At 42.0% G+C, this 24,283-nt stretch overlaps 1 protein-coding gene across 2 annotated transcripts; it reads left to right on the top strand.

The window, feature by feature from the left end:
* Nucleotides 1-24,130, top strand: STAT1 (signal transducer and activator of transcription 1). 2 transcript variants are annotated; one of them, XM_082055159.1, is made up of 24 exons: nt 1-87; nt 2,090-2,218; nt 2,731-2,875; nt 3,721-3,819; nt 5,633-5,728; nt 6,450-6,528; nt 6,957-7,048; nt 7,681-7,832; nt 8,031-8,189; nt 9,581-9,673; nt 9,798-9,857; nt 10,958-10,987; nt 11,072-11,165; nt 12,122-12,163; nt 12,663-12,746; nt 13,279-13,377; nt 13,869-14,004; nt 15,809-15,864; nt 16,807-16,901; nt 18,903-19,042; nt 20,322-20,507; nt 21,107-21,182; nt 21,633-21,735; nt 22,522-24,130. In XM_082055159.1, exons 2-24 carry the CDS (start codon nt 2,091-2,093, stop codon nt 22,543-22,545), a joined length of 2,268 nt encoding a protein of 755 aa, XP_081911285.1. In that variant the 5' UTR covers nt 1-87; nt 2,090; the 3' UTR covers nt 22,546-24,130. The 2 variants fall into 2 exon arrangements, with proteins under 2 accessions (XP_081911285.1, XP_081911284.1); XM_082055158.1 differs by lacking the exon at nt 1-87 and adding an exon at nt 558-699.
* The last annotated feature ends 153 nt before the right edge of the window (nt 24,131-24,283 follow it).

Consider the following 24,283-nt stretch of genomic DNA (forward strand, 5'->3'; position numbering starts at 1 on the left):
CCCGGTGTGACGGTCTGACTGAGGCAGCGGAGCCGGTATCCCCGGGCACCGGGCACGGGAAAAGGCTCCCGGAGCCTTCCCCGAGAGGTGAGGGGAGTATTCCGAGCTGGATTCCGAGAGGGCGGCGGGACGGCGCCGCCAGCCCCGGGAGCGGGGTGAGCGCCCAGGGGCACCCATGTAGCTGAACCTACGGCTGCCGGCCCGAGACGGCCCCCGGGGCTCTGCGCTTTAGTATCTTCCCTCCTCGGGGAAGCGGGAGTCACCTCCTGAGTACCCTCACCCTGACAGTGCCTATGGGGACACCAGAGCCACCTGTCACACGTGCTCTCACATCCCGCTTCTTCAGCCTCCTCAACAGTTGCACGTTCGCTACGCCCCACGCGCGGTGCCTCTGCCCGCAACCCCCGCGCGGTTATTCGGGACCAGCCGGGCAGGGACCGGCGGGAGCCCCCGGGTGACCGGTGACCCCTCGGGGTGGGGGGGGAGCGCGACAGCTGGAACACCCCGCCTGCTCCACCCCCACAGGAAAGGAGAGGGCGGTAGGCGGGGCATCGCGGCGCTGCTGCGCGCCTATTGGCTGAGGCGGGAGGAGCTGGGCTCTGGTTGGCTCTGCGAGCCGCCCCCCGCGCGCTGGCCGTGCGGGTATTTCTCGGCAGGAGCGGGGTCAGGGTGCGGAGCCGGAGGAGCTTCGTTCCGCGGGTGAGTGCGGGGTCCCGGGGAGCGCTGCCCGAGCCGCGGGGGCGGAGGGGGGGAGGCGGCAGGGACAGCGACAGTGTTCAGCCGCCCTTTGCTCCCAAGCTGCCGTTTCACGGTTCGGCGACGATCGGCCGAGAACCGCACGGAGAATCTAATTTTTAGGAGGCGGTTACATGGGGTTAGAAAAGGAGCCCGAGCTCTGAGCACAGGTGGCACCGAGGCGCACAGACCCTGCAAATAAGCCACCCCCGATTTCGGGGCTTCCAGCCGGCTCCCCTTTTCTCCAGGGACACTCCCAGGCTGCAATCGTATTGCATTTACTTAAGGGAAGGCAGGACCTCAAAACGGTCTGTCCTACCCACCTCACCTGTCAGTCCGTGGCAGGGTGAGCACTGCACCCCAGTATCGCTCTCTCTAATGCCTTCACCACAAAAGGTGCTCACTTCCCTATTTTTCAGCGTTTCCTTGCTTGCATCCCAAAGATTGCATTTGCTGTGTTATCATATTGCTCTGTAAACACCCCTTTGGATGGTTCTCTGTGACCCCTCTTAGGTCTTTTCCCACTCTGGTTGCTTTAAGACACAGGAATATTAAACTACACCAAGAAAAAGAACAAAAGAAAAAACAAGTAAAACCACAGCGGACTAACTAAATGCATTTAGACAAATTCTTCCAGCCTTCCTCACCAACGTTGTGTTTAACTGTTCACTTTGGTGCCACTACAGCATTCTCAAATGTTGCGTTATCTGTAGTAGGAATTACACACACACCCCGAAACCCTCAAAGCCCCCAATTCAAAAAAAAAAAAAAAAAAAAAGAGTAGCATTTTGAACTCTCACTCACTTCTCACCCATACACCCCAGGGCAGCTGGGGAAGCTGGCACACAGACACTAATGGCATTTGACAAGAAGCCATGTCTAAGATATTTTTTCACCCTGATGCTGCCTTGTTCTTTGGATAGGTCCTATCACCCTGTTTTAAAAGTTGCAGCTGCAAGTGGACTTGCATTTCAGCACCCACGTTCTGAGTCTAAACTGTTCCTCAGACATATCTTGACATGCCATTTCTAGCACAAGACACTAAACTGCAGCCCATGGAGGAGATGATAACAGGTCTGCACAGACCAAATATCTGACCATCCAGCCAGCCTGTCACAGAACATCATTCTACCCTCTCTCCATCATGTTAGTTCCTTTTAAAAATCCTGTGTCTGCTGCAGCCCTTACTTAATTTAAACTGAAAATTTGATCATGGGAACTGAAGGATACAGTAGGAAAAATAGCTCTCCAATATTTCTCTATTTAAAGCAACTTCAGATTTTGTTCATTTTCAGAGCAGGTAAGTGAAAACGGGCCATTAACACCTTTTTTTTTTTTTCTTCTCCCTCCTCAGGATGACTCAGTGGTATCAGCTCCAGCAACTTGACTCCAAGTTCTTGGAGCAAGTTCACCAGCTATACGATGATAGCTTTCCTATGGAAATCAGGCAGTACCTGGCACAGTGGCTAGAAAACCAGGATTGGTAAGCTTGGAAATTGGCTGTAAGGTAGCTCGGTGTGGGTGCTAACACCTGCGTTCTTGCCCCTCCAGGGCTTTTTAGAGGCTAACAAGTACTCTCTCATATTTTCCTCGGTTGGTCTGTGACAAAAGCAGCTCTTTTAAGAGCAATCAGTTACTACCTTGGTAGCTCTTGCTGTTGGCAGACTTTGAACTTTTGCCAAGATTTCTTGGGATTCTCTTATTTTAGAAGAGTGGTACAACACGCACATGAATCAAGCTCACTTTTAGCTTCTTGGTGTGCATGCAATGAGTAAATGAAGTTGCACAGAATGTAGCAAGAATAATACAGAGAAAAACAATATTTCTATATCAAGGAAAGTCGAAGTTGAGAGAATGCAAGTGTTTGAAGGTAATTCTTACTGTTTGCATATATTACAACTGGACTTGGGGATTAAAATAAAGTACTACTGTATGCATTTCTTGAATGTTATATTGAAAGTGTATTTAACACAAGTACGCCTTCAATTATTCTAGGGAACATGCAGCCAACAACGTGTCTTTTGCTACAGTGTTATTCCATGACCTGCTGTCACAGCTTGATGATCAGTTTAGTAGATTCTTAATAGAAAACAACTTTTTGCTGCAACACAACATAAGGAAAAGCAAACGTAATCTTCAGGTATGCCTGGGGTATATGCCTGTACATTTGCATGTTTCAGTTGCACAATTGGATGCCTCTAAGCACATTACCCTGCCATGAGGGATTTTTGCAGAGAATGTGTGGGAATCCCAATTTAAAAGCCAGAATTCAAATACTGCTCCATTTTTGTTTTCATTGGCTTCGATTAGAATGTTACAGTTTCATTACCAGTACAGTTACGATTTCTGAGAACTCCAGGAAGAAGAAAGTTGTCATTTGTAAGGTGTTCACTATATATATTTGGAGCACTTATTAGAGTGTAGTTTCAGTTACCCCACCCCTTCCCCAGCTGGTTTCCTCAGTGTCCTAATAAGCTTCTGACACAGAAGAAACACAGGGGAAGAAATCCTTCCTGTGCAACTACAGAACTAGAGTTAATAGCAAGGGATTTGCCATCAGACAGCACTTCTGTGTACCCTGACAGGGAAAAGGGCCAAAGCAGGTGGTAGTGAGTGGCAGTGCAGAACATATCCCTAGCTGCCCTTCAAAACCAGCAGCTGTATTTCAGTATTTTTTTTATGCAGGAGAGTGGCTTTGGAGAGAGGATGAGCTCTATCTAGGGCTGTAGGGAAGCACATCCCTTCTCCCACTCATGTCTCTGACCCTTTCCTGTTGCTTTGTGCCCAGTCCCATCTCTTTGTACGCCAATGAACTAAAACAGAATCTCGTTCTTGGACATGGGTGCAGCTGTCACGCTCCCCATAGTCTTGGAGCATCCTATGACCAGTGTGTGCCCCAAGGCTCTAATATTTTTGCCAATCAGTTTACTGAAAGACAAGAAATCATGGTTATGAAGCTTAACAATAGACTGTCTCCAATACCAGGATAACTTCCAAGAAGACCCAGTACACATGGCAATGATCATCTACAACTGTCTGAAAGAAGAGAGGAAAATACTGAACAGTGCCCAGCTGTCAAGTCAGGTAACAGTCTTGGAATGTCTACAGCAGTTGTATCTACCCTTTTCTATTATTTGGGACAGAGGGAGTGGAAGAAGACTGAAAGAGGAAACAGGCTGTCCTCTCTGCCCAACAATATGTTTTTTGAAGACAGAAGAGTCAACGCAGATCTGTACCAGCTGGACAGTGGGGCTTGTTTGTGCTGTATGAAGCATTTCAAAGAGAAATGGCCAGGAAGTAATTTCTATGCCTGGAGTGATATAAAAGCCATGCTTTTTTTTAATGCTTCTGTCATATAACCTGATGTGCTCATCAGATTTCGTTACAACTTAATAATTAGTGCTTGCCTGATTTCTCCAGCAAGATTTTGTATAATTTTTCTTCTATATTTTATCCCTGAGTGTACTCTATTAAGCAGCTGAGCCTTGTTGCTTTTCTGGACTGTCTCTCTGGGAAAATGGTGCATCATTCCCTTTCCCAGTTATCTCCAAGTATTTATTTCCATTTTTGTTTTTTAAATGAGGCCCATTTCTTTTCTCTGAATCATAGGTAAAGCCATATTCTTCTGCTTCCTCATCTGCTCTCTGACTTTTTGTCTTTGTTTTTTCCTTTTGTAAGGAGAACTGTTTTGCAATTAAAAAAAAATCTGCAGTTGGGAAAGGCATGCAAGCCATATAGCTAGATGTAATCCACTTATGTAGTAATAAAGTAATGACTAACCAAGCATGTTAAGTTTAGATGCTGGAATGCTTCCCTTTAGGGCAAGTTTTTGAATGCATGTTTGTAGGGTGGGAAGAACACTGGGGCGCAGGCTTTCAACAAGGTGCCTCATGCAACTATGTCCAAAACAGCTCCTCCAAAAATGTCACTCCAGCAGAGCCCTTGCAGCTGCAGCACAGCTGTTTGGTTTCACTTCTGGCACACAATAACATAAACCACTCAAAACTGCCTTTCCAGCATGTAATACATTTGGGTCATTAAGAAGGGAAACTTACTGTTGGCACTGGGTACAACACTGTGCCCAACCTCCACTTTCTGGTAAATATTTGTATTTCCCAAAGCAGAGAAGGTAAAATGCAGAACAAGCACAATTATAAGCGTCTTAAAACCAAAGGAGAACCCCAAATGTTTCAGTATGCTGAGATTGCCCAAATAGTCTGACTTAAATCTATGATGGGGAGTGTTTCCCAAAATTAATACTTTAGATGACCTTCGCTTAAGTTGGAGCATTAATTAATCAAAACAACAATGCACACCTGACTGTCCCACACTGGAAAAAACAGCAAGTTTCTAGCACTGTTAATGTGTGGAACAACAACAACAAATAATCCTCTCTTTCAAATTCCTGCAGCTCTCCCTGAGTGAAGGCATGCAATAAGATTCCTGAATGATGCTAAGGTCAGCTTTCAAAGAAACTACACACATATCTAAAACATGCTTGGACACCCCATAGGAAAAAAATGGCCAATCAAGTTACCCTCCACACAAGCCTGCAGGGCTGCTGGTTTCTTGAAGTACATTTAGAAGATACATGGAGAAATGCAAACAAAATAATGGATTTGTGCAAAGAGAAGACAGAATATGTTTATAGCTTTATAAGGCTATGATGAAAAACTGCACCGTCACCACACAACAGGCATTTTTAATCCTCCCTTGTTTCTTGTAAATTCACTTGAACTCAATTTTATAATATAAAACTTTAGTATGATTTGTCAGAACAAAGCTGTGCTTCATCAGGTTGTTTGTCAGAAAAATCCATTAACCTATATTAATGGGGAAAAAAAAAAACAACTATTTGCTCTGGTTTGATTTGTGGTTTTCTGCTTTCCTCCCTCAGATGGAAGTGGGGAGCATACAGAACACTGTGATCGGGATGCTGGACAAACAGAAGGAGCTTGATTTGAAAGTTAAGACTGTAAAAAACAGCGTTGTAGTAAGTATAACTATTTAAAGTAGTGTTTGTTGATTCACAGATGTTGAAAAGCTTTCAATATCTAAGACTTCCTAAAATGACAAATAAAAATAAGGTAATGGTTTGGTTTACAAGTCTCTAATCAGTAATTTTCTGAAAATAGAAAGTAATTATTTGTCAGTAGCACCATAATACAGATTGGGATTTGACTGGTTTAGCAAAGTCGAATTTCTCATGTCTAAATTTTAGCAACAAAAACATTTTACCCATCGGAAATAGTAGCAACTGAGGAAAAACTCCTAAAAAAAAAAAAAATCACATACTTGACCAATTTGACATTAACTAGAAGATTTTAATTTAGCACATAGATGGTTATTGTCTTAACACTAATGATAGAAAGCTTTTCTCCAAGCAACACCTAAGAATTTGAAAGTCTGTTTAAAATGCTGTGTGCTGTTCCAAGTTTTTTCCCCTGTAACCTAGAGTCTTCTAAACTCCGTGAACTTACGTATTTTATAATCAACAGACTGTAGTTATTAATAGCTGAGAAGGGGGAGGGAGAGTGAATAGGAGGTGACTAATTTAGGGATGCTTTCTGTTAGGAGTTCCAGGAAGAGGCATTGCTACAAAACTGGACTTCATCTCTGTAGAGGTCTGGTACCAGGCAGCTCCTAATAAGAAGTAGTTTTGCATTACATGAAAATAGTGAATAATTGTGGCCACCTTCATTTGTGCTTTATAGGATGTGGAGCAAGACATCAAGACATTAGAGGATATGCAAGATGAATATGACTTTAAATGTAAAACCTTGCAAAACAGAGGTGAGTAAACCTCCCTTGAAATAACAATTAGCTTCCATTGCCAGGTTAAGGAATATAAATCATTCATGTCTGAAGTCAGCTTGAAAACAAATAGCCCAGCATGTATCTTCACACAATATAATGATTATTTTAAATCAGGTTCTTGCTCTAAAAAGCAAGCAAACCCACATCTCAATTAGTTCAGTGGGATAGTGGCTTTTCCTTGAATTAGTGCTTTAAGTATTGACTCTGTCCTTTCAGAAGAGGGAAAGGAAGAATTAAAAAAAAAAAAAAAATCTAGGAGGCAGTAAATATTTCCTCTCTTAAGCTTTAAAGATATACTTCAGTTGACACTAGCCAGGCAGGCCCCCTCCTGCCCCCAGTGTTTCCCCCACCCAAAAGTCAGCACTCCTTCAGCCTCACCTTCACAATTTGGGCTTATTTTACAGAGCATGACTCCAATGGTGTGTCACAGGAGGAATTTAAGAAAGAGCAAATGAATCTCAAGAAGATGTTTTTATCACTTGACCTCAAGAGAAAGGTAGCGCTCCAGTTTTCTTTCAGAAGGCAACAGTGTCTCATTTTGAACACATGTTAATTTTTCATTGGGTTGACATAGCAAATTATATAAAAGAAAACTTTTGTACTATTATCAGCTGAATTAAGATTTCATTATTTCAATCCTGACAAAATGTAGAATCCCTGTAAGCAATTTTATTTTTCTTCTAGCAACCTTTATCAAACTCTGTCAGGTAAAGCTAAAAGAACAACGAGGGGAAAAATGTGTCACATCAATAGTCATATTTCTTGAGGAAAGAAATATTTTTTTTAAATTGCAGCTATATTAGACACTCATTGCAGTGCTCAAATCTACCTCAAACACTGGGTGGTCCCAGATGTATACTTAGGACATACATGGATGTGGGACACTGGCTCATCAGATTTCAGGAATACTGAACATGCTTTGTTTTTTCCATCATTTCTCCATTTAATCTAGAAAATACTCCAGCTAAAAAGCATCAGGTGTTTCTAGAAACCATCCTCAGTTGACAGAAACTACTACTTTGAGCTCCTTGCAGAGTTTTGCCAGACAGATAGCATTAGCTAAAACAGTACATAGCTTTCCTGTATGAAGTATTTTTAATAAACAGCATAATTTTATACTCTCTATAGGAAGTGGTGAACAAGATTGTACAGCTGCTGAACAACACAGAGCACACACAGAGTGCTCTGATTAAGGAGGAGCTGGTGGAATGGAAACACAGGCAGCAGACCGCATGCATCGGTGGCCCACCCAACGCCTGCCTTGACCAGCTACAGAACTGGTGAGTCTCTAGCCAGGGGCTGCATTGTGCGTGGACTTGAAGTGTTATGAAGGAACATCAGATCTGGAAATATAGTGATTTATATAATGCATTTTCATTTTGTCACGACACTATATTTCATTAATTTTTATCACCTCACCACATTTCCAATGAGCAATACAAAAACCCACTGAAAGTAATAAGATCCTGTAATTGTAGGTTCACCATTGTTGCCGAAAGTCTACAGCAAGTTCGTCAGCAGCTCAAAAAGCTTGAAGAACTGGAACAGAAGTTTACGTATGACCCGGATCCCATCACCAAAAATAAACAAGTGCTGCAGGACCGAACATACAGTCTTTTCAAACAGCTCATCCAGAGGTAACAAAGAGACTCTTTTTGTGGGTGCATGAATAAATAGATGGAGAACACCTTCCCTTCTGTTCTTTCAATACTTCCTACATGCTAACATTGAAGTTTGAGGTTTTCCTAAGTTGGGCACAAACATTAAAGTAAATGGCCATTTTTGAGGTTTACCCTATGCAGTGTTTCAACAGGTTTAGGCCCATGGAAAGGGTGATGATCAGTCATCATTTAAGTTAGCAGTAACTAGGCTGCAATATGCCACGATCACAGAATCAGACTCCCGATCTCTTAGTCTGTTCTTTGCTTTAAGCTTCAGGCCTCCAAAGCTCAAGTAACTGGAGGCAAGGAACCATCCACACCAAGATATGCCCAAGATAAATACACACTAGATTGTCCAACCTGCTGTTTCTGGATGCATCCTTTTAATCTCCAGCATAGAGAGACTGGCCCTGTCTTCGTACCATCTCTAATGATGCAAATTACTCTAGCTGGTAGTTGCCCTGCATAAGATCAGAGTTATATTCTTTAAACATATAGTAGACAAAAAATAATGCTGCAGAAGACTTGAATCTAGCAGGTAAGAGGCTTAGATAAAGTAGGTAACACCCTGTCTTGGGGAGCTACAACCCACGTTTCCAGAGTCATGTTCAGAAGTTTTGACCACTAATCTTCATTTGGCAAACACAGGTACTGCTTTTCAAAGTGAAGGCAATGAGAAAGAGCTGTTGAACTGCAGCTGCTGTTGTCTGTAAGCTGCTGTTCAGTTTTCTTGCCTGTGAAAACAGCAGAAGGAAAAGTCTCCATGCTGCCTAGGACTTGGTAGCAATAGAAATCCTTCAGGATTTATGTCTACACAGCACAGTGCTAGATGAATAAAAGGTGCCCAAGACAGCAACAGCTTGGGGTATATCAGAACAGGTCAGAGGCTCAGGAGTTTGCTTTGTGGAGTTCAGGAGTTCATTAGCCCTTATCAAATCCCCATTTCTCCTACCTAGCTCCTGGGCATGTGTGACATAGCACTGTCACCATAAGAATTTGGAAAGAGCTGGGAACGGCCAACAAAGCAACACTCCTCACTTGGGTTGCGCTAGTTACATCACAGTGTTTACCTGCCATTTGATTTCAGGGAACATTCAGGTAACATTCTCTCTCTTCAAGTCACAGATGTATTTAGGACAAGCCAGTCCTTACAAATCACTTTAGGCTTGAAACTTTTCTAGCCCCATTGATAGAAATGAAATAAACCAACACACAAACCTCTGTGTAGGTTGAAACTGAAGGAATGTGCTGTGCAGTACTACTGGTAAATCACCATTCTTTTAAAGTTCACTTTTTTTTTTTAAATATAATTTTTTATTCCTTAAAGACAACATTGATAAAGTGCCTTTAATCTGTTCTTTCTGTAGCTCCTTTGTGGTAGAGAGGCAGCCTTGCATGCCAACACACCCTCAGAGGCCCTTAGTCCTGAAGACAGGAGTACAGTTTACTGTAAAGCTGAGGTATGTTTTCCCTTTCCCCATTCTTCTTTTGTGGCAAGCCTAAATTTATCTGTGATAAGAATGCCGTAGAAGATGACCTGTCTTTTACAATTGCAGTCCTTTAAAAAAAAAATTCTCTTTCCAGATTGTTGGTGAAACTGCAGGAACTGAACTACAACTTGAAAGTGAAAGTTCTATTTGATAAGTACGTTGCATTTTTCTCGTTCCTATGTACATTAATGCTGAGCAGTCCCTGTGTTCAGAAAGCTGAGAGGCAGTCTCATTTTAATTATTGAGCTGGCCAGGAGCAGGTTGGTTGTCCATGGCAGCAGGTTCAGTCTCCCTTTTTCTTACCCCTGCCCTTGCTCCAAATCATTTTCTGCTATTAGAGACATGTCACAAAGCACAGACGGCCTCAGCTTCTTGCCCCCAGCCCCACTTGGGTGCACCAGAGAGAGCTCACTACTGCAACGGTCACATATTTGAGCCATGTTTTTAAAATATCTTACTTTTTGGATAGCCTCTAGTGAGGGATCTAGCGCATCCTAAAGCTGTCTTGGAATTAGGGGTATAAATAGTCTATCTTTAACATATGACATTCTCAATTAGTGAAAAACTTTAAGCAATCTGAACAGATCACTACCAGCCTTTTGTAAGCAAGCTCAGCTTTTTATAAGCAATACAGTTCAGATGAATTTAGCACTTACTCTAAGGGCAGGGAAAGAAACATAAAAGACCCTCCAAAATAACAGCAGAGGATGTGCTTTTAAGAAAGCAAGTAGGTTTTTGTCCTCCCTTTCAGGTCCTTAGGGGGCATTCTGTTTGCCTGAAACTGCTCAGGGGTCCAGAAAATTGCAGAGAACAGGGGAAAAAGAAATTATGTAGATGTGTGACCCGAGGCTCTGAGAAATACATCAGGTACTATGCAACTCGGTAAAATCACAAGTGGTGGAAAAACAGATTCAGGTGATGCAGCAATGTATTCAGTAAGTTGTATGGTTTGAAAGCAGATTTAGAATGGCAGTGCTATATATTTTTTTTTCCTCAGAGCAAGAGTTAAGACCTATGTAGTAAAAGAAACTACTTTGATTATAAAGCCCCTATAGCAAATTTAAGCTTCAGTAAAGGACGGCCTGTGTAGCACAATATTTATTTTAACTGCTTGAACGAATTGCCTCCTCTTTTGCACCAAAGATTTCACAGAAGCGTTTTTACCAGTTCTTAGTCAGCTACTAAAACAAACACATTTTGTCTGTGGCAGAACTGTTAAGAGATTGTCTTTTTTTTTTTTTTTTTTTCTGACAGAGATGTAAGCGAGAAGAACTCAGTCAAAGGGTATGTGGCATCACACTTCAGTATATTAATGTTGGGTTCTTTCAATTAACTTGAGACTTAATTCTATTCTCTCTCTTCATGAAGGTTCAGGAAATTTAATATTTTGGGAACAAACACAAAAGTAATGAACATGGAAGAATCCACTAATGGAAGCCTAGCAGCAGAATTCAGGCACTTGGTAGGGGATTTTTTTTTTTCATTGACACATCCATTTCATTGTGTGGGTAGAGGGTGTGGTAGGAAGCAGACAAATTGCTTTAGTTATTGGAGTAATTGTTTACTTCTGTATAAGAGGAACTGTAATCATCTCTCCTTCTTGGTTCTTCTCTTTTTGAAATCACTGGCCTGTTTCAATTTAAATGCTAGTGCTTTTGTCACTGACATGGGGCCAGAAATGCAAACAAGAGTATTTGCTGCTATACAGCTTATGCTGCAAGGAGTTTTTCAGAGGAGGAAGAAAAAGAAGCCTAGAAATGCTGGTTTGGGCCTTTTGGAGGAAGGTCCGCAGGTAGGAAAGCTTGGAGTAGTTGGACTCTATGATCCTTGCGAGTCTGTGCCAACTCAGGACATTCTATGATTCTAGTTTAAAGAGCTTTGAGTCTGAAAGACAAAAGTTGTCTGCAAGTGGGCAGCTACCAGAAATTCAGTGCCTTCAGCACACTATACAACGCTTCCAATTTGCAGATTGTGAGATAAATCAGATTGGTTTCATCATTACAACAAGAAAGGAAAAAAGCAAGTCCTGAAGCAGTGCACATGGAAGTCTCCCTTCATTGCTTAGAACAGACGCTGTCTAGAGTTTATCATCCACTTCAGAGGGGATAAAACCATATTTTTTCTGATCCTTCCCTGTTTCACACTACTGCTGTTCTTACAAGGCCTCTCACATTAAGACATTACATCATAATGGTGCAATAGCTGTTTTCACAGATGGTTAGTTTATAAAAGAGTAGCAGTTATCTACAGTTTAATCCTTTGGCTTCCACAGCTTAGAACCAAATAGAATCAGACACTAGTGCAGCAAGTTTGCACACAGTTAAACAACTAGAGCATGCAAACATTTCCACCCTCTCCCACTTTCATTTGAGGCCAAGGTAAGTGAGTGACAGGCTTTTTTTGTTTCTTCATTTACAGCAACTGAAAGAACAGAAAAACGCAGGAAACAGAACAAATGAGGTAAGCAGCACTAACCTCGTTTGTAAAGCTTTTGCATAATACTAAAAAGGTATACAGGCATTTAAGACAACACTCACTCAGCCCCATGAAACAACACACAGGATGGCAGATCAATAGGAGGGAGGTTCAGTATTTTTTGGAAGTTATCTGTGTAGGAGGTATCTGCAAGAACAGTGTTCTCCTGGACAACTGGCTTTAACAGGTCTTTCTGGCAAAGACAGATGTTTTTCTACAGCTTCTGTGTACCAGCCAAAAATAAAATGATTTTTAAAAAAAGGCACTTTTATGAATTTTACATTGTCACTTGACTTTGACATGTAAACTCTGAGGTCTAGAGCAAGAACCCTTGGCCAGAAAAGGTTTTTCACCACCATGATAAATCTCCTCATCTTCCTGCCAAGCAATTTTCAGTCTTTCCATCCCTGAGAGGCATTTTGTTTGTGTGTGTGGTTTTTATTGTTTGTTTGTTGTTTTGTTGCTTTTTTTTTTTTTTTTTAAGGGTCCTCTTATTGTAACAGAAGAACTTCACTCTCTGAGTTTTGAGACGCAGCTGTGCCAGCCTGGCTTAGTGATAGACCTAGAGGTATGTCTTACATTAAAGAGATGGACTTAAATTTCTGGATGTCACTCATGCTGACAATCTATGTGTTTTGTTTTGGTTTTTTTTAAGTGCTGGGATATCAAGCACTTCCTGTTATTTCAAGAGATATGAATGACACTTCACAAGATCTCTGTATAGACATATACAGTGAGAATGCTGTCAAGTCTCTGGGTAAATAGGAGTAGATGTGCTTGCAAAGTGTCCGATAAACTGTGTTTTGTGCTCTCTATGTGATTGGTTTCCTTTTATTTCGGAAGTGAGAGGCTGTAAACTCTACTGTTGTTATCAGTGCTATCTTAACTGACACTAAATTCAAGTTCTTATCAGAGAACAATTACCCAAGTCTTTCTAGTATTTCATCAAACTGACATTTTCTCCCCTACATACAAAGTTCAAGAGAAAAAGATGAGACCAGCAGGGAATGACAGTGGAAATGAATTTGTGGGGAATGTGGAGGAGGATGGCAGCAGCAGTATGGGACAACCTGACACAAGTCCTTTTGTGTTCCTTTCAGACTACGTCCCTTCCCATCGTTGTGATCTCAAACGTCAGCCAGCTGCCAAGCGGATGGGCTTCTATCCTGTGGTTCAACATGCTGTCTGCTGATCCCAAGGTATTCACAGAAAAAAAAAAAAAAGTAGCAGAAGTACTCTGTGTAATTTTCAAGCATTGTCTGTATACAAGTGTCTGCTGAAGTTTTTCCATGCAGATGACTCTTAATGGCTTTCAGGTGCAGCAAGAGACAGTGACTTCCATGTCCTAAACAGAGCACTGTTTAAAACCCACATAAGCTTATTACACATTGTACTCAGTATATACAGTACAGTGAGAAGCCAAATAAACATCCAAGAATTCAAATAAATTTAAGTAATCTCAGAATTCCACCCACTGGGAGAAGACACATCCCAAGCAGAATCCCAGATATTGCTTTTCCTGGTGAAGAGCATCTGGCAGAACAGCAGCCTGCTTCTGCAGAGTTGTCTCAAGCTAACATCCATCCTTAAATCTGCATTTCATTTTGGCAATACACTTTCATAAATCCAAATGGCATTCCAAAATTCATGTTTGTTAATTGTAGATTGTTACTTTTCCCTTCCATTCTAGAACTTGTCCTTCTTCCTGAATCCGCCTTATGCAAAATGGTCTAAACTTTCTGAAGTTCTGAGCTGGCAGTTTTCATCTGTAACAAAGAGAGGACTTAATGCAGATCAGCTGAGCATGCTGGGAGAGAAGCTACTCGGTATGGTCTTCTTCCATCACAGGTGGCCTGTTTGAGCTGAATCTCATTCTACCTCTTTTCTGCAATCTGTTTTATTTCCTCTCACGACTTTGCCCTCCCTCATATAATATCAATTCATAGCAATAAAGTGTTTTCCAGTTTTCAATACAGTAGAGTTTGTAAATGAAGATCAGATAATGGAAAAAACAAACCCTGTAGTTCTAGCTTAGGAGTTCTCTGCATTAAGGAAGTATGGATTTGTGCTACTTCTGCCTTTTGAAGAGCTACTGAAATAACACACATTTAGTCAGTCTTTGAAGTGGCCACTTCTTGGATTTTATTGTTTTTCAGTCCACCACCATTAATTTTAACTTCATGCATGCCCCTAACTACAGTGGGGCTTTATCTGCATAAACACAGTTGCAATATCAAAGTGCAAACACTGTGAAATTAAAGGGTATCAAATTGAATATCTCCTAGCCAAGAGTCCTTAGAAGAAGCTTGATTTTAGCCATTAGTTCTGTTTACAAACTCCTTGTCAGCTTACCTATTAGGCAGGGCACTTGACACTGCTACTGTGTTTGCATAGATAAAAATACTGTTGATTCAGTATTTTCCACTAACCTTAAATTTCAGGAAGCATTTCTCTTTAAAGGGATTTGACATTAGTGGGTCTAGGTGGTAAGTACACCATTCCAGTCTCTAATTCCCTTCCTCCAGTTTCCCCAAGACATAAGATCTGACAAAACACTTACCAATTTAACAGATTACTTCCCAGAATTCTGCAAGGAGAGTACTTTTTTTAGTTTAATTAACCATCATGAAGACAAAGTAACATGAAAGTATGTCAGTGGTTAAATTTGGATTTTAGAACTTCAGAGATTTTTGTCAAGCTCTGGTAATAGCAGGGATGCTATTATCATAGCTCTACAGCTAAAAGTATTTAACTACTGAAAAAAAAGCCCAGGTAGATGACCACTGTATTTTCAGGATTCCTTAGCAAAAAGGGACACAGAATCTAACATGGTGCCAGGGTACAACACACCTGCTGGTTTTGTGATGCAAAAGTTAACAAAATCTTGGTCTCCAACACCAGCAGCATCAGAAACAAGCTCCCTAACCCAGTTTTTTTTTAAAGATGAAGGGGAGAAGCAACATATTTTTGACTTTGTTGAAATCCATAGCATGATCTGTGATGGACAGAATTTGGCTCTGAATATAATCAGGGTCTGCAAAGCTCTTGCTGTTGTAGTCACAGCATAGGATTTTCTTGGTGGTTTAGATGTGGTTATGAAACACTGTTGACATAAGAAAAAGGCGAGGGGGAAATGATTGTGACAGGAATGAGATGAGCCTGTAGTTGGGCAGACCTAGAAGTCAAGAGTTGTAAGGCAAAAGCCTACAAGTCACCAGAATTAAGACAGGAAAGTGCTTGATCTCAGATATTGTACGGTCTGCTGAGCTCCTACAAAAAAAGCTTATGGGTTGTGGTTTTGTTTTGCTGGAGAAGAGATGTGCAAGAGTTCAGTCTCCTTCCTGGAAACACTTTGACCCTAGAATGTACACAAGGTGTCAGAACGAATCAGTTCCCATTACACAAGGGCTGTTTAAATATATTTGGTCATTCCAATGCAGAGAACTTCTCCAGAGGGGAATTTTGCAAGCTCTCCCTGTACTAACCATGCAAATACAGTAGTTGTCCATTTCTTTCTTAATCAAACAGTTCAGAGTTGTAAATAAACACTCAGAACTTGGTACTATAAGTAATTTGCTTTTAGCCTAAGTAATGTAGGGAACATGACTAAAGTCAATTTATTCTGTTCAGGTCCAACAAGTGGAGGATCTCACGATGGCCTTATTCCTTGGACAAGATTCTGCAAGGTACAAACACAGCTTAAAAACTGAGATGGAATAAGGAGCTTTGTCATGGGGTTTGTTTGTTGTTTGTTTGGTTTTTTCCCCAGAGTGCTTTCTTTTTCAGTAGTGTACCCTAATTATCCTAGAGATTAGATGGTTGTGGAAGGTTTGGGTGGTGAGGTTAAAGTAACAGTAGAAAGAGAAAAAAATCTTGTAGTAGCAAGGAGTAGGTGATTTTGAGATTGTTTTCCTGTATAGTTCACACAGCTGAAAAGCATATTTCAAACAGCATCTTCATTACTATTAATACAGCTTCTATTAGTAGTATAGTTCTCCATTTTAACTATTACGGGGGGGGGAATCAGAAAAGCCAGCAGGATGAACATTCTCTGCATAGTGAAGGACATTTTCCAGACTAGGGGCAACTGCATTATGGTGAGGAGTAGCACAGGGTGGCCAAGAGAGTCAGCATGATGGCAGAAAGCCATACCATGGCATTTTGCAACCCTGGCTGCAGCAAGACAAGGAGAACTTGTCAGGTTTTCTTTGGCTTTAGACCCTGAAGTGGTATAGATAAGCAGGAGGTGACAGCAGTAGACAATAAAGACAGTGCCCAGGCAGGAACTGGAGCCCTTTCTCTGCTCTCAGGCCAGTGTCATTGCAGGAGAGGTGATGGATCACGTGTCTGTGCGCATTGCAGGCTCAGGCACACATCTCGCCTTAAGATTCAGTACATGGTTCATTCCCAAGAGTTTGTCCTTCTGGAGTGGAGAAGGAGAAAGGGAAAAAGAAAAAAAAGAGAGAATACTGGAAGGGTGGGAAAAAAGGAAGAGGGGAGAACAATGCAAGAGCAAGGAAATGCTGGCAGGACTGAGAACTTGCTTCCTTTCCACTTAAGAAAAACTCATGTTTCATCATCCCTGTTATCCCCGCTCCCACCCCGCCTTTCCGCAATCTCAATTTCAGGAAAATATGAATGATAAAAATTTCCCCTTTTGGCTGTGGATTGAGGGAATCCTGGAGCTGATTAAGAAACACCTCCTGTGTCTCTGGAATGATGGGTAAGGCCTAAGCGAAGTTAACAAAGACGTGGTTGTTTTCTCAGACCTCTCATTTAGGCCAGCAGTTGCATCCTCAGGTTGTGAGGTTACTGGATCCAAAATATCTGCACAAAGTGGAACCTGCAACCAGGGAAATTGGAGGCAAATAACTCAGCCTCTCTTGTCTTTCACAGGGAAGATTGAAGTACAACAGTCATGAAGGGATCATCCATCTTAAAAAACAACCAAAACAATAAAAAAAAAAAACAACACAGCACCACAAAAACCTTACCCACAAACACACATTACTGTGAGCGTCCTGTGGGTGGCAGCAGCCAGACTCTGAACTTGTGTATCTGCAACATGACCCCAGAAAATCTTTACTGATTTTAATAGAGTATGAACATGGTAGTATTAAGAGTAGTATTAAGTAGTAAGACTCTGCCAGATGGAAAACCAGTTCCATTGGCCCTTCAATAGTGGTTTAGTAAACTTTTGATTCTGCTGTTGCTGATTTCAGGAGTAATTGCTGCCAGAAACAGGTTTAGCCAAGGTCAATATCCTGCATTTTGGGTTTAGCCACATTCTGAAACCCTATCAAATCACACACAGTGGAGCATCCTGCTATCCCACAAATTTTTCAGGAGGGCTCTGTCCTTCTGCATTCAGCAGCAGGCTTCAAATTATTACCCCCAGCTCCAGACAAGTTCTGCCAAAGCCCTTCATAGTACATAAGCCTTGTTTCACTTGCTAAAACCTACATATTTCTTAGCTAAGTGGACTATGGTGCAGTCTTAAATCATTAGTGATTGCTCTCAGTTGCAAGAGCCATCCCCTGTTTAGGGTTTAAACAGAAACAAGAGGTACAAGTTAACTCCTGAATGTATTCAGAACCAGAAACTGAGTGCTATTAGTTTTTCCTCTCTCAGCCGGCTTTGGTGGATCCTCACAGATCTTCATTTCCTAGAAAAGCAAAAGGGAAACTGAAGGGGAAGCTGTTGCCAGCTGGAAAGATACTTGAAGGGGAAGGAGACACATCTATAGTGTTCCTTAAGATAAAGGCTTCCCTTGTATACAAAACAATAAGTATTATATAGCCTCAAGAACACTTGCCTTTCTTCATACTTGAGGGATAGGAAGGCGAAAGACTCAAAAACTTCAGTTATACACAGGATACTTACTGCCAAACACATGTTACCTAAAGGAAGCCATTAAAAAAAAAAAACAACACTAAACTCAAACCAAGACAGCTTACAGCATCTGAAATCCTAAGCAAAAGCATGATTTAGCAGGTTCTGTGCAAAAAGCACTTTTCCCTAACTCAATGCACAGGACAGCAGCAGTAGTACTCAAAACTTCATTATTGATGGAATATTTTGATGAATAAGAAGCAGTGCATGGGAATTCTGCATTTTTTAAAAAGCAGTTGGGTTTTGGCTCAGGCTATACCCTAGTGTTGGCTCATGCAACTCCCTATACCAACCCATTTTCTGATTTCCACATGGGCCTCCTTACCCACACAATTATATTTGCTGAACAGTGCAAACTGGGCAGAGGGGGGGGGTTTGAAGTCACACTAGCATAACAGCTCATCTAGAAATTGTGCACAAAAAGCAAAACAAACCCCACACCCATATGAATGCAACCTGGTAGCCAGCAAACTGTTTCAGCAGCCAAAGGGGAGAAACAGCTGTTTCTTAATACGCTTTTGAAGGTAAAACCGCGAGCTGACCATATTGAACACACATACAACTCCTGCTTCCACAGCCCAGCTTGGACAGCAAGAGACAATCTCTTCTATTCCGAGCTCAGGAAAAAAGTTGTATGAGGCACTGGGACAAGTGCCGGGGGAAGCTGTGGCAATTCACAGCTTCCCTGGGGCAGCTGGTCACAGGACAAAGCCTTCTACCAGGCTTTTACAAGCATTTCAGCCCTTTTAAGCAACAAAAGCTTTCTCATTTTCCTAGCTAGCCCAGCCTTTTGTTGAAGTTTTAAAACAGCTTTTTCTTTTCAACATTACAGCTGCATTATGGGTTTCATAAGTAAAGAGAAAGAACGTGCTTTATTGAAGGACCAGAGCCCAGGAACATTTTTACTGAGATTCAGCGAGAGCAGCAGAGAGGGAGCCATCACATTTACTTGGGTGGAAGGATCTCAAAATGGTAAGTCAGTAACAGAGAACATCTTTGTCTTCAAAAATACAAGCTTACATCAGAACATATAGTTTCTGTGCTCTTTCACACTGAGAACCAATGCAACACACCACCTGAGCAATCCCCACACACCATAGTGGACACAGGCCTTACTAGGTGTAGCTTATAAGCCATACAGGGGATTTTTTAAGGTGTCAACTAAGAACAGTAACACTTCCCAGGTACTGCTGCTGGCCTGGAATTTTGTTGAGGACAAAAACTGACTGGGTTGTTTCCTCAGCCTCCCTGGGGTCTCTCCAAGCAAGAGACCCTTAGTACACACATACCTGCATCCCCCCCAAACCCCATCACCTTCCCACCAGATTTCTCTCTCAGGAAAAGTTTACTACAGTCACATTTCACCCTCTGTATTATTGTTCTCTCAGCACTTCACCTTGTGTGCAACACTACTTCCTCAAACAGCTTTGACTCATAGTCCAGCACATTTGTTCCTTCCCACAGTCTTTTCAGGTAAACCATGTACTCACTTCATTTCCCAAGGAGTTCTCCTTCTTCCCATTTCCAGAAGAACTGGCTTTTTCAACTAGCTGGGTTACCTCTCTCACCCCTCTTCTAAGAAAGCCTAGAGACTTAAAAGCTATGACCACACCTGTACCAAATCAGGGTCCTCCCCTTATCATATTAACTAAATTACCCCCACCTGCCAGGGTGCTGACGCTGTTGATACCACTTTGATGAGCCCAAGACCTACAACAGCTGGAAGAGAAGCTGCTGAATGTGCTTGAATGGCTTTTTCCATTTGCTGCCTTCATAGCTGAGATATCCATAAACTGAGCAAAGGAGGGTGTATTTGGAGCGTTCAGGGCAGCTTTGTCTATCTCGATTCACAAAAGCTCCAAGTGGTGTATTGGGGTCCAGTTTCCTAATAAGGAACAGAGTTTGAATGACATCATTTGGAAGAAGGTTGAAAAGGTAGCACAGCTGCAATTAGTTAGTAAAACACCACTGTTCATTTCCACACACAGGTCACCCCAGTCATTATGTATACAAAATACATCAAAAGCCATCACTATAAGCCACCCCCGCATGTACCTTCCTACCCCTCAATACAATCGTCCTTTCCTTTTGACAGTCAATAAATATTTACCTGCAGCACAGTACGTGTCATCCAGGTAAGTCGTTTGTTCTCATGACCTCAATTTGTGGACATGGCTGCAGCTTTTCTGGACAGTTTTCAGGAAAAAACTTGGAAACCACGTTCAGGACTCACTGTCTCTCTCCTCCGCAGAGCCCCAGTTCCACTCGGTAGAGCCGTACACCAAGAAGGAGCTCTCTGCTGTTACTTTCCCTGATATCATTCGCAACTACAAAGTGATGGCAGCTGAAAACATTCCTGAAAATCCACTGAGGTTTCTGTACCCAGATATACCTAAAGACAATGCCTTTGGCAAATACTACTCCAGGCCTAAGGAGGGTGAGTGCTATAAATGTCTCAGACAGCCTAAGTGTGATGTTTGCTCTTCAGATGTTTGTGCACTGGATAATTTCTGCAGCGTGGAAAGAAAGGGTAGGAGTTGGGCTGTCTCAGCAGCCTAACTCTTGCTTGAGTGTTTCTCAGCTGGTTGGTGAGAACAGGCGCTTCAGCTTTAGTAGGTTAAGAAAAAGTCAGTTTTTGAAAACATGATATGTAGTCGGATCAAAAACTGGAAACGTAATTGTTGCTGGCCCTCAAATTCAGCTTTCCTGTGAGATATCTTGGAGCTGTGGGTTCCCACTAACAGCTGGAACTGTGACTCAAATGTGACTGTTCCACAGGACTGATCCTGGCTGTGTGGTTTGTCAAACTTCAGGGGAGGTTTTGTTCTCCATTTTCAAAGGGGAAAAGCAAAAAGGAAAAATTGACTAAAAAATGGAATAAATTAACCATAGTGCTGTAAAATGCACAAGAGAGAGACTTGCACATTATCTGGGTCACAGGCTTTATTTTTGGTACACTAAAGATGCAATGTGAAGTAAACTTGCTAAAAAACACCCAAAAAACAAGCTGCTTTTTTTTTTTTTACCTCCTTGAAGCACCAGAGCCGATGGATTTAGATGGTCCCAAGGGAAATGGCTACATCAAGACTGAGTTGATCTCTGTATCTGAAGTGTAAGTTTCCACAGAAATGCTGGATTTCTAGGAACTGATCATAACTTTTTAGCTGCAGTTCTTGTCTCTTTATAGTATTTAAGGGGTAGATGTGCATTTCAAATCTTTCTTTGAGGATCTGATCACACCACGTTAATGCAGCGCTGTGTTTGAAACACCATTTTTGGGTTAAAAACCCTAGGAACTTGCAGGTAGTTGCACTGGCAAATAATGTCTTGAAAAGCAAGTTCCTAAAGACTTGTTGGACTTGTTTGTTCAGAATGTAGATCAGTGAGCAGTCCCAGTTTTCATTTAAAGCCGTGCTGGCTTTGCAAAATGTGGCGTATGGCTCATGGGCTTCTTCCCAGGAGACCTCAGTAGTGGCCCTTGTGGCCTCAGAGCCAGCGTGGTGGCCCAGCTGTGCTTCGCTCCCTCACTGAAGGGTTGTCCCTGCTCTGCTCCTTCCCCCAGCCACCCTTCCAGGCTCCAGTCTCCAGAAAACCTGCTCCCCATGTCTCCTGAAGAATTCTACGAGGTCTCTCGGATAGTAGGCCCAGAAGAGATTGATACTGTGGTATGTATCATAACCCAGCCTTTGTGGGAGGGTTGAGCCAGAACTTGGCTTTTTTTTCTGTTATTTTCCCTTCAAACATCCATCAGAAAACAGAAGGTTAACGCTTCAGAATGCAGCTCTTCAAATGCATAGGAAAAGCTGGGAATCTGGAGGTCGAATGAGATTGCTACCAGTTGTTCTTTGTGCTTTTTTACAATCATAGAATCATTGTGGTTGGAAGAGACTGCCAAGATCATCGAGTCCAACCATAACCTAACCTAGCGCTAGCACTAAACCATGTCTCTAAGAACCTCATCTAAACAGCTTTTAAACCCCTCCAGGGATGGTGACTCCACCACTGCCCTGGGCAGCCTGTTCCAATGGCTGACAACTCTCTCTGTGAATAATTTTTTCCTAAAATTCCTTTTTTTTGTTTTTTTTTTGAGGGGAGGGGGGTGAAGAACAGGAGAGCAAAGCTCTCAGTGTGCATCTTGCAGGGCAGTGGGAAGGGCAGAAGGAGTAACAGTGTGTGGGGGAAGCATGAGCAGGTATGCAGCTTGCAAGTCTTGCCCCACTGATGAGGTACTGCCTGTTAAGAGGGCAGCAGCATCCTTTTGGGGTGTACTTCAGAAAAAAATCCAAATTAAAGCATGGGTTGGGTTTTTTTTCCCTCCCTCCATGGTAATTTGATCCTGATACTTGAATCCGGTGCTATTTGGGGAGGACTGGGTTGTGCTCTGTAGTTAGCAAAGACTAGAATATTAGGGCTTTACTCGGTTCAATTGACATGTACTTTTCTTGTTGCAGATGTGTTCAGCATATACAACGTAAAGCTTTCTGCTACATCATTAACGCAGCTGATGAGCTTCTGCATCCTGCTCTGCAGTCAGTGACTTGGTGACACGCTTTAATTCTTTGGGAAGGTCCTAAATATTTTAGAGCACATCAGTTTCTCATCCTGAAGGTCTGGTAGCAGCTTTTAGCTAATGGGAATATGAACAGCAGTCTTAGCAGCCTCCTTACTTGCACCTTTTTTGTTTAGAAGTTCTTTGTTAAGGAATTTTCAGTTAGTGAAACAACGTGCAGGAGTGGAGGAAGAGAGGAGGATGGGAACGAGAGGTCTTCAGCAAGAATGATGGGAGAAACGTGTTTTTTTTGTTAAAGGGAATTAGTTAAATGTGACGTTTAAAAGAGTTGGCTCTACACAAAAGGCTTCAAAGGAGAGGTAGTTCTTTTGCAGAGGCTCTCGTTCGGAAAGCTGCACCTTCTGCCTTACTACTTCTGAGGAATTTTCATAGCTTTGAATTCTCACCTGCATCACAGAAAGGAGCAAACGCCACAGGTATAGGCCACACTGAATCCATGTGCTGCCCAAGTTTGTCTTGGTTTTATCTTTTCTAAGGGCACAGCCTACTGAGAAAACAGCAGTCAGAAGTGTTATCTGCATGTCATTTTCACTTGTTTCTTAAGGCAGGGTCTTCTTGTGTATGATGTTCAGCACAATCTTTCTCATAAAGAGCGCTTCTTGGCAGATCACCTTAAAGCACATGCTGACCTTAAAACTCAACCTGCACAATCAAGACCAAAGCCCCTACAGACTGCAGCCACGCTGTCTGGCAGCAGTATTGGACAAAACAAGAACCTCCTCTTTTTAAAGGGTGCGAAAGGTGGTGCAGTATGTTTTTATTCACAGTGCTTCATGTACCACAGTGAGGATCTAGCCAGTCATATCCTTTACAATACTGCATACCCCATTTAGGTTGTAACAGGTGAAACAGAGCTTCATTTTCTCATGCACTGTGAACCAGGGCATTTATTTAACTGTTGATCTGAACAGCTAGAAGACTCCACAGGCTTTGATAAGGAAGTGGGTTTGCAATTAGGGAATAAGTCACAGGAAAATGAAGATGCTGGATCAATCAGCTGCTGCTTAGAAGTATAAATGAATGGTTCAGTTTAGTGCGTTGTGCCCAGGAAGACTGATGTGCCCCCTGCAAAAGCCAGAGAGAAGGAAAATTTAAAGGACCTAGAGCATATTATATATGTATTTTAACAGAAACCATTGCTAAACTGACTTATTTTTGGTAGCCGGGCTTACTGAGGTAAACAGTGGTACAGAATAGCACATGGTGACTTAATGCTTTTATTGTAAGTAGCTGTACGTCTATATTGTAATAAAAAAAATCAAAGATTTGTTTCTTGAGCTACACCTTGTACTCCTGTTCCATATACAGCAGTTTGTTTTCATTACTTTCCTATTTCAGTATTATCAACCAGGGTAAAATTTGAGGTTGAAAGCAGGGGCCTTATTCCTGGCTTTGTTTTTACACAGCCAGTAGTTGTAGAAGCAATGTTTTTTTTTCCCCCCCAGTGGAACATTCTTTTGACATTTTAAATAAATGGAACTGTCAGTTGACACTTGTGCCCTTTCTCTTGTGTTTTGGCTATTTCTGTTATAAAGATGATGTGTCTGCCAATAGTTTATATCTCATTCTAAACTTGCTGCTGCCACTAAGCAGTTACAGCTCTGAAGCCTAAGGCAATATAGATGCTTTTAATTCACTGCACT

This window comes from Streptopelia decaocto, assembly GCF_964273445.1.
Source record: "Streptopelia decaocto genome assembly, chromosome: 6".
Taxonomy (NCBI): Eukaryota; Metazoa; Chordata; class Aves; order Columbiformes; family Columbidae; genus Streptopelia; species Streptopelia decaocto.

What these genes read in the sequence shown, in the direction of transcription:
- STAT1 (XM_082055159.1), top strand. Translation starts at nt 2,091, where the DNA reads ATGACTCAGTGGTATCAGCTCCAGCAACTTGACTCCAAGTTCTTGGAG. An exon ending in CACTTGACCTCAAGAGAAAG is followed by an intron (nt 7,049 to 7,680) that starts GTAGCGCTCCAG and finishes TACTCTCTATAG; the next exon opens with GAAGTGGTGAACAAGATTGT. An exon ending in TGCTGTCTGCTGATCCCAAG is followed by an intron (nt 13,378 to 13,868) that starts GTATTCACAGAA and finishes CTTCCATTCTAG; the next exon opens with AACTTGTCCTTCTTCCTGAA.